General features: G+C 41.2%; 1 protein-coding gene and 1 long non-coding RNA gene across 2 annotated transcripts; one reads left to right on the top strand and one right to left on the bottom strand.

Annotated features, from left to right (window-relative positions):
• Window positions 1–698: 698 nt before the first annotated feature.
• On the bottom strand, window positions 699–8,933 carry LOC106608488 (uncharacterized). The gene is made up of 6 exons (XR_006770558.1): window positions 8,784–8,933; window positions 3,802–3,877; window positions 3,030–3,422; window positions 2,728–2,806; window positions 2,421–2,597; window positions 699–1,776 (listed from the first exon to the last, which is right to left on the bottom strand). It is a non-coding gene; the product is annotated as an uncharacterized lncRNA (long non-coding RNA).
• Window positions 7,825–19,688, top strand: LOC106608487 (butyrophilin subfamily 1 member A1). Its single transcript, XM_014206422.2, has 9 exons — window positions 7,825–8,113; window positions 8,344–8,401; window positions 13,846–14,211; window positions 14,404–14,697; window positions 14,923–15,015; window positions 15,243–15,272; window positions 15,615–15,650; window positions 15,825–15,860; window positions 15,965–19,688. The coding sequence occupies exons 1-9, from the start codon at window positions 8,066–8,068 to the stop codon at window positions 16,627–16,629; spliced, it is 1,626 nt and encodes a 541-aa protein (XP_014061897.2). The 5' UTR covers window positions 7,825–8,065; the 3' UTR covers window positions 16,630–19,688.
• Window positions 19,689–20,885: the final 1,197 nt, after the last annotated feature.

The raw sequence follows: 20,885 nt of genomic DNA, 5'->3' as shown, positions 1-20,885 counted from the left end.
TTTCCTGGAAGCTAAGGAGTACATTCAAATGGAATATGTCTTTGAAAGTATAAATGCCCTTCTTAGAACAAGAATCTGAGATAAAGGGTTTCTTACATGCTAAGAATTCTTTATTACGTCATATTGGAGAGTATGAATTCGATTTTAAGATTACGTAGATCTCATATGCTTCTCTGTAGCTTTCCACATATTTACTGAGTACGCAAAACATAAATAACTGAATTGACAAAACAAACCGTGACGCAGAGAGAAACACACACTCAAAATATAATAACCCACAAAACCCAGGAAGAAAACCCCCTACTTAAATATGATCACCAATTAAAGACAACGAGGACCAGCTGCTTCCAATTGGAGATCAACCAAAAAAATACAGAAATAGAAACCTAGAACTTAAACATAGAAATACAAAACATAGAAAAACACAACACCCCCTGTCACGCCCTGACCTACTCTACCATAGAAAATAACCTCTTACTATGGTCAGGACGTGACAGTACACCCCCCCCCCAAAGGTGCAGACTCCGAATGCTCCTAAACAAAATACAAAAACAAAAGGGAGGGTAGGGTGGGCAACTCCTGTTTATGGCGCTCAAATGCAGTCCACATAAACTTAACCTCCAGCAGAGGAGGCGGCTCCGGTTCGGGGCGTAATCCCCGCTCCACCTGCTGATCCTTCTGCTTTATTACCACCGGACCATGGATCGTCGTCGAAAGAACCGGACTGTAGATCATTGCTGGAGGTTCTGGAGGCACCTGACCGGGGAGCGTCGCTGGAGGCTCCTGACCGGGGACCGTCGCTGGAGGCTCCTGACCGGGGACCCTCGCTGGAGGCTCCTGACCGGGGACCCTCGCTGCAGGATCAGCGCCACGGATCATCACTGGAGGCTTCGTGCCATGGATCATCCCTACAAGCTTCTTGCCATGGATTATCCCTACAGACTCCGGGCCATGGATTATCTCTGGAGGCTTCGTGCCATTGATCATCCCTACAGGCTTCAGACCATAGATCATCGCTGGAGGCTTCTTTCGTGGAGCTGGAATAGGTCTCACCAGACTAGAGAACGTCGCTGAGAGTTCTGGACTAGGGAACATCGCTGGAGGCCGGGTGCGCGGAGCAGGCACAGGGTATACTGGCCTGTGGAGGCGCACTGGAGGTCTGGAGCTTATGGCTGGCACAACCCATCCTGACTGGATAACCACCATAGCCCGACAAGCGCGAGGCGTTGTGACAGGTTGCACAGGTTTGTGTTGGCGAACTGGGGGTACCGTGCGTAGAGCTGGCGCAGGATAACCTGGGTCGAGAAGACACACCGGAGACCAGGAACGCTGAGCAGGCATACTCCTTCCTGGCTTAATGCCAACTCTAGCACAGCACCTGTGAGGAGCTTGCACTGAGCGCACTGGGCTGTAGCTGCGCACTGGCGACACAGTGCGTATCTCAGCATAACATGGTGCTTGCTCGATCACTCGCCCCCCACAGTAAGCACGGGGAGTTGGCTCAGGTCTTCAACCTGACTCTGCCAATCTCCCCATGAGCCCCCCAATTTTTTGGGGGGGGGGGCTGCCTCTTGTGCTTGCCTTGTTGCCTGCCGGGCTAGTTCCTCCTCTCGTCGCCGCTCTGCTCTCGCTGCCTCCACCTGTTCCCAATGGAGGCGATCCCATCCAGCCTGGATCTCCTCCCATGTCCAGGATCCCTTGCCGTCCAGAACTTCCTCCCAGGTCCATTCCTTTGCACGCTGCTTGGTCCTTTTGTGGTGGGGTATTCTGTCACGGCTGTCGAAAGGAGCAGACCAAAGTGCAGCGTGGTTGTAGTTCCACATTTGATTAAATCCGTGAAACTTTGCAATACATAAATAACTGAATTGACAAAACAACAAACCGTGACGCAGAGAGAAACGAACACTACTCAAAATATAATAACCCACAAAACCCAGCAAGAAAACCCCTACTTAAATATGATATCCAATTAGAGACAACGAGGACCAGCTGCCTCCAATTGGAGATCAACCCCAAAAAAACATAGAAATAGAAACCTAGAACTTCAACCTAGAAATACAAAACCTAGAAAAACACAAAACACCCCCTGTCACGCCCTGACCTACTTAACTCTACCATAACCTCTTACTATGGTCAGGACGTGACAATACCTGTCTGTAATTTCTTTGTGTCAGTGGGGTTGATGAGGGGTGGTCCCTGGAAAAGGTTAGAGTTGAAAAAGTCCAGGGTGATGTCATGACCACTGGAGTCATACACCTTAACACTAACTACCTGGCAGCGGAGGTAACTTAACGTGACCCTTGAGATTTACTATTTGGAAAAACCCCCGGGCCAGTGTTGGTACTGCTGACAGCATGACGATGCCGCCCACCGCGAGGAGGCAAATGCAAATAGTAGTTATCTGAGATTTTTATATTCACCTTAACGGATGGTGACCCCAGCTAGGAGCGAAAGAGCAGCAAGGTTTCCCACGTCTCGCCTTCCTTTCATCCTTCTTCCAAACCAAGTCATTCGCCCGGATGTCGAAGCTCTTGATTCTCTTGATTCTCCTCTGGTAGCTCTCCTTCTGTTTCTCCAGCGCCTTGTCCTTGTTCAATCTCACATTGATTGATAATAGAAATATATGCAATTTATATATCATATTATTACAAATACATCTCTCACATATTTCTTGGCGGGACAGAAAATAAATAAATTAACAGCGGACAACCTCCACATCCTTCTCACCTTGTGCCTGAAGGTCGTCCTTGAAGGCGTTCTGATCTGGTTCGACAACTTCCATCACATCAGGTGGAGTTTCAGTGATCTGAAAGTATGTTATACAAAAATAGCAATAGACAAAAAACACTAAGTCAATCACGAATTTTAAATACTACAGTATATTCAATAATTGTATTTACAATTGCGTTGTTCACCTCAGTGAACAGCTGCAGCTCCACGTTCATACAGCAGGCGATATGGTGAGTACTCAAATAAAGCGACCATTACAAAACAACGTATCAGGGCAAAATTTGAACTGTGACACTTACCGATCATGTGCAATGGTGAAACAACTGATGGGCTTCAACTCCTACGCCAAAGTGTTCACCCTCTCAAACTTCTGTGAGACTAGACAGGGTACTGACTATTAAGCACAAGGTGACAAATTGAAATATTATGTTCTCTCTGATATGAAATCATAATAATTTCAGATATAATAGAATGTGATTGATAAACAAAAGGTTATTTCACTTGCCCAGCTGTCCACATTCTTGACAATCCCATGCCAAATGCCAAAAGAAGAGTATGTTGATTTTGGCAATCATGCGCTTCACTCTGAAATGGCCAGCTTGCATCTCGGTCAGCATGGCCTCCTTCTCCTCAGTTAAAAATCACACTCCTGTGAGGCTGGCCATCCTTCCCCCGTAGATACATGTTATTGCCTAACAAGTTTGAAGACAAGAGTTGTGGAAATACTCATGTCTAAGTAATTTTGCACCACTGTCCTTCTGTGTTTCTCTCTCCCCCCATATCTCTCTGTCTTTCACGCTCTTCCCACCATCTCCCACCATCACTTTCACCCCCGTCTGTGTGTCTGTCTAGCAAAGACACCTAGTTAAGGGCAGTTGGAATGACCATAATTGCTTAGACCTATCCATTTGATTGATCAGGGTTAACTTATAGCTAGATACCTCAATATGACAGACATATAACTAAATGTATAACTAGTAACTTCTAGATGACCAACTACCTAGATGGAAAATGGTTGTTCACAGCTAAATCCTTCCAGTTATGTAATAGGCATTTAACTTCTAACGTTACCCTGAATAGTGAATTTCTGCCCCCTACGAATGTTGCGCCTCTTGTCGAGATCAGTGGTGCCTTCATAGTACTTCACCTAGTTGGAAAGAAAAAAATAGCATCTCCTCGAAGGATGCCATTGAAGTGCAAGCTACGTACAAACATAAAGCTACAAAAACAGTTAGCTAGCTAGCTAACGTTAGCTAAACAAAACTGTCTGGTTAGCTAGCTAGCTGACTAGGCAGTCTGATGTAAGTAAATAAGTAACGTACAGTAGCTAGCAATTTAAATCCAAAAACAATTTAAATTATTTATTCCTATTTAACAATATTTTGTAATATAAAGACAAATATATGGTAAAGAAAAATAAACACATTGTAGACTATAGGCTACTCCTGTATCTAACTTGTACAATACCGTAATCATTGAATGAAGAAGCGTACCCATCCACATTTACAATTTAATTTATCAATTAGCTACATAATAGTAGCACATACAGTATTGTAGAATAGGCTACTCCTGTATCCACACCATATTAGGATAACGTTATGATTTCATTGGTCTTCTCAGGCATGATTTTAGGAATTTGATAGAAGTTGTATGTTGTAGGCTGGTGCTGGGCAGTGGACGTCACAGAGAGGCTGGGCAGTGGACGTCGCAGAGAGGCTGAGGCTGGGCAGTGGACGTCACAGAGAGAGTGACGTTGAGGCTGATCCTGGGCAGTGGACGTCACAGAGAGGCTGAGGCTGAGCAGTGGACGTCGCAGAGAGGCTGAGGCTGGGCAGTGGACGTCACAGAGAGAGTGACGTTGAGGCTGATCCTGGGCAGTGGACGTCATAGAGAGGCTGAGGCTGATCCTGGGCAGTGGATGTCATAGAGAGGCTGAGGCTGGTGCTGGGCAGTGGATGTCACAGAGAGGCTGAGGCTGGGCAGTGGACGTCACAGAGAGAGTGACGTTGAGTCTGATCCTGGGCAGTGGACGTCATAGAGAGGCTGATCCTGGGCAGTGGACGTCATAGAGAGGCTGAGGCTGGTGCTGGGCAGTGGACGTCATAGAGAGAGTGACGCTGAGGCTGATCCTGGGCAGTGGACGTCATAGAGAGTGACGCTGAGGCTGATCCTGGGCAGTGGACGTCATAGAGAGGCTGAGTCTGATCCTGGGCAGTGGACGTCATAGAGAGGCTGAGGCTGATCCTGGGCAGTGGACGTCATAGAGAGACAGACTGGTGCTGGGCAGTGGACGTCATAGAGAGACAGACTGGTGCTCGGCAGAGTGTGCCATGTGTCTGGACTGTCTGTTGGCCCGTCATCAAACACTGTGCACACGTCTACTGCAGAGACTAGTGAGCTGGTGGAGTTTCTTCAGGAAGAAGAGGAGAGTAACCTCTCGGAGACCTGGAGGAGCCGCTCCAAGGTGGAGGCTCTGTCTAGCCTGCTCAGACTGCGCAGTGAGGACAACAACATCAAGAGTCTGGTTGTCTCTGTTCACACACTTCCCACTCAGGGAGGACAGTTTTCAGGTTTGTGCGTCTGGACGGCACTGAGCCAGAAGAGGCGGGCTCAAGTGATCCTGGAGTTCCAGAGCAATACACCCGGCAGCTCATTGGTCATGCTGCTGTCATTCAAAGCCAGAGGGGCGGGGCATTCTACAAATGTGTTGGTGGGAATAAAGTTTGACAAACCAGAAAGAAAAAAAATCTCCAGGGACCTCACAATACGATATCACGATCCTTAGGTGCCGAGACGATACATACTGAGGTTCTCACAATTCTATATGTACTGCGATTTTGATGCTGCGATTCGATATTTCAAACATTTTGCTCACTATGTGTGTGGTGCAGAGGGACGAGAGAGACCCATGAGAAAACAGTAAAAATGTCTCTCATTATTTCATTCTGGCTTTCATTATTGTCATGTTGTCATTCCAAGCTAGAATTTTTTTACATTGTCAGAAATGTCAAGTGTAGAAAAAGAGGCCTGTGAAGGTGGGTGGGTTCCTTTAGGATCCCGATTAGGCAGAGATGCTTTGTAATGTCCAACTGGTTTAGTAATGATGATAACACTGACATATCATGACACCTCTCCATCTCAAGAACTACAGCACAGTATACTCCAAATGCCATTCTGTTTGAGGTGTAGTTTGTTAGATTAATATTTCATATTAAAATGCCCTCTCATCATTTCATTCTGTCTTTCATTTTTGTCCCGTTGTCCACATGGGAAACCATCAGACCAGGCTAAACATTTTGTGTGAATTTGAGAGTCCATCTAGTATCATTACCTGTACTGCATGTAAAATCTGTGGTTTAGCATTGTTTAGCTTGAGCTGAATATGCAATATGTATTATTTACAGTGGTGTAAAGTAGTTAAGTAAAAATGTTAAAGTACTACTTATTGTTTTTTTTTGTTGAGTATCTGTACTTCACTTTACTATTTATATTAATGACAACTTTTACTTTTACTTCACTATTTTTGTAAAGAAAATAATGTACTTTTTACTCCATACATTTTCCCTGACACCCAAAACTACTCGTTACATTTGAATGCTTAGCAGGAAAGGGGAATGGTCCACTCAGGCACTTATCAAGATGTCATCCCTACTGCCTCTGATCTGGCAGACTCACTAAATGCAAAAGCTTTGTTTGTAAATTACGTCTGTGTCACACCCTGAGCTGTTTCACCTGTTCCTGTGATTGTCTCCACTCCCTCCAGGTGTTGTTATTTTCCCCAGTGTTTTTTTTATCCCTGTGTTTCCTGTCTCTCTGTGCCAGTTTGTTTTGTATGTTTAGTCAAGTCAACCAAGTGTGTTTTTTCCTGTACTCTTCTGCAATTCTACTTTTTCTTGTCCTCCCGGTTTTGACCTTTGCCTGTTGCCTATTGTGTCTGAATCTGGGTCTCACCTTGTGCCTTGATTGTCTGAGTGTTGGAGTGTTCCCCTGGCTATATGTAAATAAAAAAAACAAGACAATTGTGCAGTCTGGTTTGCTTAATTTAAGGAATTTGAATTGATTTTTACTTTATGTTTTGATACTTAAGTATATTTTAGCAAATACATTTACTTTTGATATGTAAATATATTTAAAACCAAATACTTTTAGACTTTTACTCAAGTAATATTTTACTGGCTGACTAACTTTTGCTTGAGTGCAACAGGGAAGTGTATACTCATCTTCTCTTTTTAATATATAAGAAGTAGAAACAAAATAAACACGTATACAATTAACAGAAACGACACTAACAATTCAGTCATGTGACAAGCACAAAACAGAATACAACTACCCACAATACAAACACACCCCTAATTATAGGACCTTCAATCAGAGGAAACGATAGACAGCTGCCTCGAACTGAAGGCCCCAACACCAATTAACTAAACATAGAAATACAAATGACTAGACAGAACATAGAAATAAACTAACATAGAACAATAACCAAAACCCTGGACTAATAAATCAAATACCCCTCTCTACATGGACACATACACACAACCACCCTGAACCACATCAAACAAATACCCTCTGCCACATCGTGACCAAACTAAACACTAACACATAACACCTTTACAGGTCAGAACGTGACATAAGGTTTCTTTATTTTTACTCAAGTATGACAATTGAATACTTTTTTCACCACTGTGTATTATGAGTTGCATTTCACTCTGATAAAAAAACCAATTGAATTGAAGGTGATATTTCACACCAGAGTTAGTCTTTCTGCGTGATCCCTCCGACTGTAAAATAGATGTTCATCATTTAATACATACTGTAAATAGAAATGGTCTATACCTCACCATTCAACAATATGTACATAGTGTTCCAATAAAATATACTTTTTTTCAGATTATTTGAATGTGCTTTTTTAAAACACATTAATTTGACGCGAGTATCTTTTTTTGACAGGCAACACCCAAACGGCGTTCCATACATTCTATAATATAATGGTGTTATTTGAAATTAAAAGCTGATTTGACACGTCAAATAGTGTTATTTGACGTGTATATGTCCTTTAACACACAAAGACCCAAACGGCTTTCCTTATCTTATCTTGGTTTAGTTATAAAAGTCGACAGTACATTTGAACAAATTCGAAAGTGAAAGTGTACTGCGACAAATAGGCACAGCACATTTATTGTTCAACGGTCTTGTCAGAGGAAGATAAGGTCTAGTTATTCGCACAAGTGTGATTGAGATATTATATGATAAAGGATTATTAGCATTATTTTCTGAACTAATATTTCCCGACTTCATTTGGACGTCGTGATTTTTCAGAGATTTTACGCACGACATGCCACCTTGCGTTATTGAAAAAGACAGGTCGAGGGCCCTGTATACAGTAAGTAGACCTTCGCTTCTATAGGTACCTCATGGCGTAATGTGCTTTACCTTTGTCTCATTTGTAATAAGCTATTGCGGAAATACAGTATCTAAATGATTTTTGCGACGATCGACCATAGCCCAATCAATATATTTTAGATTTCTATTTGAAGGTGAAAGTAATATGTGCCCACGAACGATAGGCAAGATTTCCATATAGTGAAATTAACCATTTTTCATTCTCTTCAGGTTATGTGGTTGTGCACATTGGCAGCTTGGTGTGTGTCTCTCTCCACTGCCACTTCAGGTGAGTAGCCAAGACTGGTAGTGGCGGTTTAAAATCTTTACTGAATTATAACAATGATTCAATAAAGGAACTGTAATAGACTAATTACTGTATTTGTATAGGTCTATTTGGAATCTTTTGCCGGCGCAATTCCTTCCCGTCACACCGACACCGACATACATGTTATTCAATTACTGCACCCACACTGCTCGCATGCCAACGAGGGCCTGCGTTGCCAAAGAAACCAAACGCGATCACGACACGCAGGTTAAAATATCAAAACAAACTCTGAACCAATTATATTAATTTGGGGACAGTAAACATTTATGGCAATTTAGCTAGCTTGCACTTCCTGGCTAATTTGTCCCGGGCTATAACGTTAAACATTGAGTTGTTGTTTTACCTGAAATGGAGAACATCCTCTACCTCGCCAATTAAGCCACAAATAAAACGGTCAACAGAATCGTTTCTAGTCATCTCTCCTCCTTCCAGGCTTTTTCTTCTCTTGGCTTTATATTGGATTGGCAACTTTCATAAATTACGTGCATTACCGCTCACCCACGTGGGTATAACCAATGAGGAGGTGGCATGTGGGTACCTGCTTCTATAAACCAATGAGGAGATGGGAGAGGCAGGACTTGCAGCGCGATCTGCATCACAAATAGAACTGACTTCTATTTTAGCCCTTGGCAACAGACATGCGAGCAGTGTGGGAGCAATAATTGAATAATATAGATTTAAAAATTTAGCGGTGTAGTCATATAAATCTATATTATTAAATTATTGCGCGCGTGTCAACGAGCGTCTGCGTGGCCAAGGGCTAAAATAGAAGTCAGTTCTATTTGTGATGCAGATCGTGCTGCAAGTCCTGCCTCTCCCATCTCCTCATTGGTTTATAGAAGCAGGTACCCACGTGCCATCTCCTCATTGGTTATACCCACGTGGGTGACTGAAAGACGAACTAGGTCAGTGGCGGTAATGCACCTAATTTATGAAAGTTGCCAATCCAATATAAAGTCAAGAGAAGAAAAAGCGGAAAGAGGAGAGATAACTAGAAACGATTATGTTGACCGTTTATGTGTGGATTAATTGTCGGAGTAGAGGACCTTGTGTATTTCAGGTAAAGTAACAACTCAATGTTTATATCCCAGGACAAATTAACTAGCAACAGCAAGCTAGGTAAATAGGACAAATTAGCTAGCAACTGCAAGCTAGCTAGCTAAATTGCCATGAATGTATAATGCTTTTTGACCTCTCCCCAAATTTATATAATTGGTTCAGAGCTTGTTTGAATATTTTAACCTGCGTGTCTTGATCGCGTTTGGTGTGGGGGGACAAAATCAATTTGCTCATGATGGCACGTGGCCGGTTTGGGTAAGGTGTTAGGCAGGGTTTATAACTTTGTGGCCGTGGTATCTAGTGACGACCCAGTTTTCTAATTTTGCAAAGCTGCCTGATCCTGAAAGCTTATATTGATGTTGTCACGTCCTGACCAGTAAAATGGGTTGTTTGTTATTGTAGTTTCGTCAGGGTGTGGCAGGGGGTGTTTGTTTAGTGTGTTTCGGGGTTTTGGGGTATTGTTCTATGTTAGTATATTTCTATGTTTATTCTAGTATGTCTATTTCTATGTTTAGTTTATTGGGTTGACCTTCAATTGGAGGCAGCTGCTACTCGTTGACTCTAATTGAAGGTCCTTTTTATAGGGGTGTTTTTTCCATGGGGTTTTGTGGGTAGTTGTTTCCTGTTTTGTGGTTGTTGCACCTGACAGGACTGTTTTCCGTCGTTTGTTTTGTTCAACTGTTTTGTTCATTTTTCCTTCAAATAAAAGAAGATGAGTATACACATTCCCGCTGCATTTTGGTCTCATCCATATGACGAACGTGACATATGTTTTATCTGCAAAAGTGAATCAGTCTGGTATTTATGAGGCTACCAGTTTTCTATTGGATGTTACAGATTTAAAGATATCGAATCTTTGGATACCAGACCACAAATGCCTTGTAGGCTATATTTTGGAGGTGCCATGTGATGTATTTTACAAAAAACAAACAACACATTTCTGAGGCTTATACTTTTAGTAATGAAAGTAATATTAGAGGTCGACCGATTATGATTTTTCAACGCAGATACCGATAAATGGAGGACCAAAAAAAGCCGAAACCGATTAATCGGACGATTTCAATTTTTATTTATTTGTAATGACAATTACAACAATACTGAATTAACACTTATTGTAACTTAATATAATACATCAATAAAATCAATTTAGCTTCAAATAAATAATGAAACATGTTCAATTTGGTTTAAATAATGGAAAAACTAATTGTTGGAGAAGAAAGTAAAAGTGCAATATGTGCCATGTAAAAAAAGCTAACTCAGAACATGAGAAAGCTGGTGGCTGCTTTTAACATGAGTCTTCAATATTCCCATGTAAGAAGTTTTAGGTTGAGGTTATTATAGGAATATTTCTCTCAATACCATTTGTATTTCATATACCTTTGACTATTGGATGTTCTTATAGGCACTTTAGTATTGCCAGTGTAATAGTATAGCTTCCGTCCCTCTCCTCGCCCCTACCTGGGCTCGAACCAGGAACACATCGACAACAGCCACCCTCGAAGCATCGTTACCTATCGCTCTACAAAAGCCGCAGCCCTTACAGAGCAAGGGGAACAACTACTTCAAGGTCTCAGAGCGAGTGACGTCACTGATTGAAACGCTATTAGCACGCAACCCGCTAACTAGCTAGCCATTTCACATCGGTTACACGAGCCTAATCTCGGGAGTTGATAGGCTTGAAGTCATAAACAGCTCAATGCTTGAAGCACAGCGAAGAGCTGCTGGCAAACGCACGAAAGTGCTGTTTGAATGAATGCTTAGGAGCCTGCTGCTGCCTACCACCGCTCAGTCAGCTCTATCAAATATCAAATCATACACTTAATTATAACATAGTAACACACAGAAATACGAGCCTTAGGTAATTAACTTCTATGGGAAACGTGGGACGTCAGCGTCCCACTCTATTCAACAGCCAGTGGTATACCGTGGCGCGAAATACAAAAACCTGAAAAATGCTATAACTTCAATTTCTCAAACATGACTATTTTACACCATTTGAAAGATAAGACTCTCGTTAATCCAACCACATTATCCGATTTCAAAAAGGCTTTACAGCGAAAGCAAAACATTAGATTATGTCAGGAGAGTACCCAGCCAGAAATAATCACACAGCCATTTTCAAAGCAAGCATATATGTCACAAAAACCCAAACCACAGCTAAATGCAGCACTAACCTTTGATGTCTTCATCAGATGACACTCCAAGGACATTATGTTATACAATACATGCATGTTTTGTTCAATCAAATTCATATTTATATCAAAAACCAGCTTTTTACATTAGCATGTGATGTTCAGAACTAGCATACACACCGAAAACTTCCGGTGAATTTACTAAATTACTCAGCATAAACGTTCACAAAATACATAATTATTTTAAGAATTATAGATACAGAACTCCTTTATGCAATCGCGGTGTCAGATTTTAAAATAGCTTTTCGGCGAAAGCACATTTTGCAATATTCTGAGTACATAGCTCGGCCATCACGGCTAGCTATTCAGACACTCGCCAACGTTGAGGCTCAGTAAACTCAGAATTACTATTAGAAAAATTGGATTACCTTTGCTGTTCTTCGTCAGAATGCACTCCCAGGACTTCTACTTCAACAACAAATGTTATTTTGGTTCCAAATAATCCATAGTTATATTCAAATAGCTCCGTTTTGTTCGTGCGTTCAGGTCACTATCCAAAGGGCGACGCGCGGGCGCATTTCGTGACAAAAAAATGCTAAATGTTCATTTACCGTACTTAGAAGCATGTCAAACGCTGTTTAAAATCAATTTTTATGCGATTTTTTTTCTCGTAAAATAGCGATAATATTCCAACCGGACAACGTTGTATTCATTCAAATAGGGAAAGAAAAACATGGTGGTCTCTCGTGACCGCGCATTTCCAGGCTCTGAGCCACCAGACAGACCACTCACAAACAGAGCTCCTGAACCTTGCCCAGAGACAGCAGACGCCCCAATCCACTTTCTGGCGCCTTCAGAGAGCCAATGGAAGCCTTAGAACGTGTCACATAACCCCAAAGATACTGTAATGTCGATAGAGATGCAACAGTTGGACCACAAATTGTCAGACAGGCCACTTCCTGCTTGTAATCTTCTCAGGTTTTTGGCTGCCATATGAGTTCTGTTATACTCACAGACACCATTCAAACAGTTTTAGAAACTTTAGAGTGTTTTCTATCCAAATCTACTAATAATATACATATTCTCGTTTCTGGGCAAGAGTAGTAACCAGTTTAAATCGGGTACGTTTTTTATCCGGCCGTGAAAATACTGCCCCCTAGCCCCAACAGGTTAATATGGTCAAATCCGGAAACTATCCTTTCGAAAACAAAACGTTGTCACGCTCGTCGTACGAACTGGAAGTATACTCGGACCAACGTGCAGCATGATCTGGATTCCACATATTTTATTTAAGTGAAACGCACAAAACAAAGAAACAACAAAACGTGACTAAGTGGTGCACATGCACAAAACACAAAATACAAAATAATATCCCACAAACGCAGGTGGGAAAAACAGCTACTTAAATCTGATCCCCAATTAGAGACAACGATTACCAGCTCCCTCTAATTGGGAATCATACAAATCACCAACATAGAAATAATAACCTAGAACCCTACATAGAAATAATAAACTAGAATACCCCCCAGTCACGCCCTGACCTGCTTCACCATAGAGAAACAATGGCTCTCTATGTTCAGGGCGTGACAAACGTTTATTCTTTCAGTGAAATACGGAACCGTTTCGTATTTTATCTAACGGGTGGCATCCCTAAGTCTAAATATTGCTGTTACATTGTACAACCTTCAATGTTATGTCATAATTATGTACAATTCCAGCAAATTAATTAAGTTTTTTGTTAGGAATAAATGGTCTTCACACAGTTCGCAACGAGCCAGGCGGCCCAAACTGCTGCATATACCCTGCATATACCCTCATCACCCGTTTGGCGAAGTAGGCTGTGATTCGATGAGAAATTAACAGGCACTGCATCGATTATATGCAACGCAGGACACGCTAGATAAACTAGTAATATCATCAACCATGTGTAGTTAACTAGTGATTTTGTTAAGATTGATTGTTTTTATAAGAAGTTTAATGCTAGCTAGCAACTTACTTCGGCCGCAATTGGTGTCTAAAAATACCGATTTCCGATTGTTAGGAAAACTTGAAATCGGCCCTAATTAATCGGCCATTCCGATTAATCGGTCGACCTCTAATATTAATAACTTTTTATATGACTTATGACATTTTAAACTCACCAAGTTAAAACAAAGTAAAACAGTGTAATCAGAAGATGGTGATAATTTGAACATGTTCTTCTTCCTCTATCAGACATTTTCACATGTTCGGTACCCGAGGATCCGGTCTCGGCGCGGTTTGGACATGTTGCCACCATGCCATGCTGGCTCACCCCTTCCATGAACGCAGAGGACCTGGAGGTGCGTTGGTACCGGCCCAAAGATTTCGACAACCCGGTCTTGCTCTACAGAGAGAGAAAGATCCAGGAAGCCTCACAGCAGTCCCAATTTGAGGGCCGCACCTCCCTTGGGCTCCGGGAGGTTACGTCAGAAGGGCTGAAGGGAGGGGATGTGACCTTGAAGCTGGTTAATGTCACTCTGAGAGACCAAGGGGAGTATGTGTGCTACGTCAGCAGTAACCAGGGCTATGAGATTGCCAGTGTCTTTCTCAATGTAACTGGTGAGTTCATTCAAGTAAAACATATCCAGGAATGATGCTATAGAAATGAAGAGATCTCCATCATTCTTTCACAAATAGTTGAATTAGCTGAGGTACAAAATGTAATACTGTTTTTTATTTGAGACTCTCGGAGACTTGACATTATTTAGTTTAATCCCCTCCTCCTTAATGTCCACTTAATCTCCTTCCCAGTGATGGGCAGCCCTCCTCTCCTCTCAGCAGTCAGAACAGATGCTGACTCTGTGAATGTGAGCTGTGTTTCCCATGGATGGAAGCCAAGGCCCAGGCTACAGTGGTCAGATGGGAGGCAGACTCTGAAACCTGAGAAGCTGGACTACAGCAGTGGGGCCAATGGTCTGGTGTCTGCCCACAGCTGGGTCCTCTCTTCCCCCTCCAGTGCTCCCTGGGTATCCTGTTCTCTGGTTCTGTCTGAAGGGGAGGAGTTGGAGGGAAGAGTGGACCTACGGAACCTTGCGTCTGTACCAGGTAAATAAGGATAATAACAGTGTTTCTTTCTGCTATGAGCATGTGCTGATCTGGAACCTATCACAAGGTGTGTGTGTGTGTGTGTGTGTGTGTGTGTGTGTGTGTGTGTGTGTGTGTGTGTGTGTGTGTGTGTGTGTGTGTGTATTTATATGCTTGTGTGTATGGAAATGTGTGTGTCCAACAGTTTGTTGAATTAAATAAGGGATACCTTCTTTCCACTTCCAGAGACTTCATCAGGACTGCAAACAGCTGTAATCATTTTAGCTCTGCTTCTGCTCCTGTCCGTTGTCTTCATCGGTGTGCTCTACAAAAAGAGAGGTCAGGGCTATGTTTTGGTTTTGATAGTTATACTATATATTGATAAGCATACAATGCCATGAAAATGTTAGACTGGGTCAAATTTGAACTTAAGCCTAAGAGGGTATGGAATCCTCTTTCCACCATATTTGGATTTCCTACAGGAGAAAACAGAGGAGTCATCTCCTAAGCCCTCCTTTATCCCTCCTAAGATTTGATTGAAAACTCATGTGTGTTTTGCTTTTCAGGAAACAAATCAACACGTGTGCCTGAAGGAGGTAAGGAATCTATTTATCTACTTCACACTTTTCAATGTCAGTGTTCGGAATTGGATTGTAAATGCTTAACTTTATAACCATGTGTCCTAAATGTTGTGGCATTTTATACTGTAACTAGGCCTACATTGATCCTGTAAGAGAATACAATTAAAACTCTAAATTACTACTAAATCAAGTCTAATGAACACAAAATTATAAACACTACCAATGGACCATATTCTGTGCATTCAGTCACCACAATGTAAGATATTGCCTTTCTTTATCATATGGCAAATATTGATCCAAAATACTTACTGTACAGAATACATTTAACATTTTCCTACTGTCCCTGTTTTTGTGCAGATATAGTGGATATCAAGACTATGAGCCAAGTTGAAGGTAATTTATTTTGACATTTTCCAGAGAGAATCTGAATTTATTCTGATATTGCCTTTCTTTATCATGCAAGATGCTACACTTCTAAGAGTGTATAGCAAATATTGATCCCTTATACAGAATACTTACTGTACAAAATACATTTAACATTTACACATTGTTCCTGTTTTTGTGTAGATTTAGTGGATATAGAGACTATGAGACAAGCTGGAGGTAAAATATTTTGAAAAATGTATGATACATTCTGATTATTATTATCATGATTGTTGTTATTACGGTTCATTGTCATCTCCTGATTCTGTGTTTGTCTTCAACAGTGGACGTCACATTGGATCCCAAGACAGCTCATCGTCATCTGACAGTTAGTCAAAATGGTAAAATTGTGAGAGACAGTGAAGATAATGTATGTCCTCCGGGTAACCGTGCTTATATACTTGGAACACATGGTTTTACCTCGGGCAACAGTGCTTACTGGGAGGTTAGACTGGATAAGGAGAATGTAGGCATTAAAGAATCCTGGTGGGTTGGACTTGCAAGTGGGTCTGTTAAAAGACAAGGTGATGTACCAGCCACACCTTCCAATGGTTTCTGGTTCCTGTCCTCAGACAAAGAGAAAGGCTTACGGCTTAATATGACCCCCAACATCCTACTTCCTGCCAATCCTAGACCTCAGACACTAGGTGTGTATTTGGACTATGACAAGGGAGTACTCTCTTTTATCAATGTAAAAGACAATAAACTGATTGTCACTGTGAGAGCTATGTTCATAGGGGAGGTGTTTCCTCTTTTTAACCCAGGTAAAGGTGACAAAGCCCCTATGACGATATTAGATGTCAGCCGCTATAAAACAGACACTGTAAAAGTGTCTGTTTCTGAAAGAGAGAGCAATGTCGCTCCACCTGTTGAAGAGGCTGAGACTGATGCCCTTCTAGCTTCTAACCAAAGTCACAATCATCAGACTTCTGAATCCAAAGACCGTTAAATGTCTGTGAATAAACTACAGCACTATGTATTAACACATTGTTTTGTGTATCAAGTGCACTTCATATTAGGGTGTGTACAGTAGTATTCTGTACTGGTCCAATTCATCATCTCCTTGCTCTTCTCCTTTGTCTGCAGTGCAATTTGATTTGATTTGACTACCATGGAAACATATGATTGGTGAAAGCAGTGTAGTAGGTGGATGTAGTAGGTGGAAGTAGTAGGTAGATGGATGTAGTAGGTGGATGGATCGATGGATGTAGTAGAGATATAGTAGATGGATGTAGTAGTAGATGGATGTAGTGGATGGATGGATGTAGTCGAGAGATGTAGTTGATGGATGTAGTAGTAGATGGATGTAGTGGATGGATGGATGTAGTCGAGAGATGTAGTTGATGGATGTAGTAGATGGATATCTACTTGGTGTTTGGTTTGACCATCCCCTGTTTTTCCCAGCAGTGCAGAGAACAGGAGACAGTTGAGAAGCTCCTTGCAATATAGCCGCTCTCTATAGTGTTCACTATTATTATTTTAATGGTAGAGCCATCTGGTGACATTTCATTTGAAACCGTAGATTTTTCCCTTTTATAGAGCAATGTACTACTGCTTACTTGAAAAGATCAGATTATATTGACTAGAGTATGTGCATTTAAAAACAACAAAAATTCTACTGGGGAAAATCATTTTCAACATCCAACTTGAAAACCTGGCCATCTTTCTAGAGCTCCATCTTTCTGACCTGAAGTTCACTGACTTCATGATTTGACCTCGTTTTTTTTCCAAGTTCACAGTTGTCTTGAAAGCAACATGACCATCACATGCAGGTACCATCAGTTCTGTAAAATAAAAAGCAAATTATTTCTTTTTATGCTCAGCTGTGCGTCGCAAGTGCTACACCAACTGCTCTATTTTGTTATCAAAGCTTGAGTTTTGAAATTTAATATGGTCTGAGAAGAACAATATTGGCAGTCTAGGCCTTTAGCCAATATCCTGTGATAGGCCTCCTGTAAAAACCTAATACACTAATTCCTACAGAACTGTTTTTATTATTTGAATGTAAAAATCTCCAAATCATGTTTAAAAGAAAAAAATCTGAGCAGTTGATCTCGGCTTGCAATATGGTTTCTGGTTGTGGGAGTCTCACCTGGCCCAATGGGCAAACAGAAATGCTTTACTGGACTTCTTAGCCTGCGTTTACACAGGCAGCCCAATTTTGATCTTTTTTTTTCACTATTTGGTCTTTTGACCAATCAGACCAGGTCTGAAAAGATCTGATGAGAAAATATCTGATGTAATTGGTTAAAATACCAATTAGTGGAAAAAATATGAATTACTGAGGATAATAACGGACGATATTGCCACTCCTATTTGCCATATCTTTATACCATCTATTGCATCTAGCCTATGCCGCTCGGTCATTGCTCATCCATATGTATATATTCTTATTCCATTCCTTTACTTAGATGTGTGTATTAGGTAGTTGTTGTGGAATTGTTAGATTACTTGTTAGATATTGCTGCACTGTCGGAACTAGAAGCACAAGCATTTCGCTACACTCACAATAACATCTGCATGTGACCAATAAAATTTGATTTTATTTGTCTAATTCCAGCCACACAGCCTTGGAAGTGAACAGAAAAGCATTCACTCAATTACATTGCTTTTCATAAAGCAATATAATTTTGAAAAAATGCGACTGATATCGATATAGATTTTCCATATCGCTTCCCTTCAGTGCTTTTACCTCTTGTCCATTTATCTATACAAACAAGCTAAAACTGCACACCTCTGAGAACAACCCATCTCGACCAGCTGACAGCTAATTATGCCAGCTAGCTAATTCAAGGGCAAGGAAAGGTGTGGGAGAGAGACATCCGCACAAGCTCAGCAATCCACATAAAGAGACACACATGCAATTATTGAACTTTGCTTTATCTTGGCCAGGTCGCAGTTGTAAATGAGAACTTGTTCTCAACTAGCTTACCTGGTTAAATAAAGGTGAAATAAAAAAAATACAAGTGTTCACGCTGTGAGAAATTCTACGTCACAATCAAATCATATAAAATGTGTTTGTCACGTGCCCGAATACAACATTTCACCTTATAGTGAAATGCTTACTTACACGCCCTTAACCAACAATGCAGTTTTAAGAAAAATACCTAAAAAAAACCAAGAAATATAAGTAACAAATAATTAAGAGCAGCAGTAAAATAACAATAGCGAGGCTATATACAGGGGGTACCGGTACAGAGTCAATGTGCGGGGCACCGGTTAGTCGAGGTAATTGAGGTAATAAATACATGTAGGTAGAGTTATTAAAGTGACTTATGCATAGCTAATAACAGAGAGTAGCAGGGGGTAGAAGCTGTTTAGAAGCCTCTTGGAAGCTCTCAACCTGCTCCACTACAGCCCCGTCCATGAGAATGGGGGCATGCTCAGTCCTCCTTTTCCTGTAGTCCTCAATCATCTCTATAGTCTTGATCACGTTGAGGGAGAGGTTGTTGTCCTGGCACCACACGGCCAGGTCTCTGACCTCCCTTTATGCAGATGTCTCGTCGTTGTTGGTGATCACTGTTGCGTCATCGGCAAACTTAATGTTGGAGTTGTGCCTGGCCGTGCAGTCATGAGTGAATAGGGAGTACAGGAGGGGACTGAGAACACAATCTGAACGTCTGGGAATATTTACACGACACCCATCACTAGTCAGGATGTTTCCAAATATATATTTAGTGATTTTTTTTTGTATTGACAGAATTTCTAATTCCATGTATTAGCTACATTTATATAATGTCAAGACAATGTAACGTGTCAGTTATGAATGTGTTTCTCGTTAAAAAAAAATATTATGGTTTATTTTTCAGTAATGTTGTGGTAGTGCTAATGTTTTTCCTACTGAATCTGTCACCATAATGTAGCCAATACTAAAGAAGTTCCCTTGAAAAAGGAGTGTATATATAAGCTGTCTAATTTTTTATTGTTGATTAGTAATTATGTACATTGTGCCAATATAATATTGTAAATGACAAAAAAATGAATAAAAAAACTGTCATCATAAACAAATTCAAGTAGGTATGCCTTATTTCATACTAGTTTGACTGAGACAGCGGTAGAGGTATAGTGAGGTAATCAGACACATTGTGTCTGGATATCTTACAAGTGTAGATGGATCTGGACAGTGAAACCATTTTAAACCATATTAATTAGTGAGTGTGGATGAGATTAAAAAAGTATTGTTGTCTATCAACAATGACAAGCCACCGGGGTCTGACAATTTGGATGGAAAATTGCTGAGGATAACAGCGAACGATATTGCCGCTCCTATTTGCCATATCTTCAATTTAAACCTACTAGGAAGTGTGCCCTCAGGCCATGAGGGAAGCAAAAGTCATTCCGCTACCTAAGAATAGTAAAGCCCCCTTTACTGGCTCAAATAGCCGACCAATCGGCCTGTTACTAAATCTTGGTAAAGTTTTGGAAAAAATGGTGTTTGACCAGATACAATGCTATTTTATAGTAAACAAATTGACAACAGACTTTCAGCACGCTTATTGGGAAGGACATTCAACAAGCATATCCTGCTATATTGTGGATAAAGAATTACTTGTCTAACAGAACACAGGGTGTTCTTTAATGGAAGCCTCTCAAATATAATCCAGTTAGAATCAGGAATTCCCCAGGGTTGCTGTTTACTAACGACATGCCACTGACTGAGTAAAACCAGAGTGTCTATGTATGCGGGTGACTCAACACCATACACATCAGCTACTACAGTGACTGAAATGACTGCAACACTCAAAGAGCTGCAGTTAGTTTCAGAGTGTGTGGCAAGGAATAAGTTAGTCCTAAATATTAAAAATCTTTCACTAAACCTCAACTAAATCTTATAATAAATAATGTGGAATTTGAGCAAATTGAGGTGACTAAACTGCTTGGAATAACCCTGGATTGTAAACTGTCATGGTCAAAACATATTGATACAACAGTAGCTAAGATGGGGAGAAGTCTGTCCATAATATAGCGCTGCTCTATGTTAACAGCACTATCAACAAGGCAGGTCCTAGAGGCTCTAGTTTTGTCGCACCTGGACTAATGTTCAGTCGTGTGGTCAGGTGCCACAAAGAGGGAGTTAGGAAAATTGCAATTGGCTCAGAACAGGGCAGCACGGCAGGCCCTTCGATGTACACAGAGAGTCAACATTAATAATATGCATGTCAATCTCACCTGACTCAAAGTGGAGGAGAGATTGACTTCATCACT

This window comes from Salmo salar, chromosome ssa07, assembly GCF_905237065.1.
Source record: "Salmo salar chromosome ssa07, Ssal_v3.1, whole genome shotgun sequence".
In the NCBI taxonomy this organism is placed as follows: domain Eukaryota; kingdom Metazoa; phylum Chordata; class Actinopteri; order Salmoniformes; family Salmonidae; genus Salmo; species Salmo salar.
This window is presented reverse-complemented; position numbering and strand designations above follow the sequence as displayed.

Bases quoted from the DNA above. Each gene is read 5' to 3' on its own strand.
- LOC106608487 (XM_014206422.2), top strand. From the start codon at position 8,066: ATGCCACCTTGCGTTATTGAAAAAGACAGGTCGAGGGCCCTGTATACA. The intron at 15,651-15,824 runs GTAATTTATTTT...GTTTTTGTGTAG, and splicing joins GACTATGAGCCAAGTTGAAG to ATTTAGTGGATATAGAGACT. The intron at 15,861-15,964 runs GTAAAATATTTT...TGTCTTCAACAG, and splicing joins GACTATGAGACAAGCTGGAG to TGGACGTCACATTGGATCCC.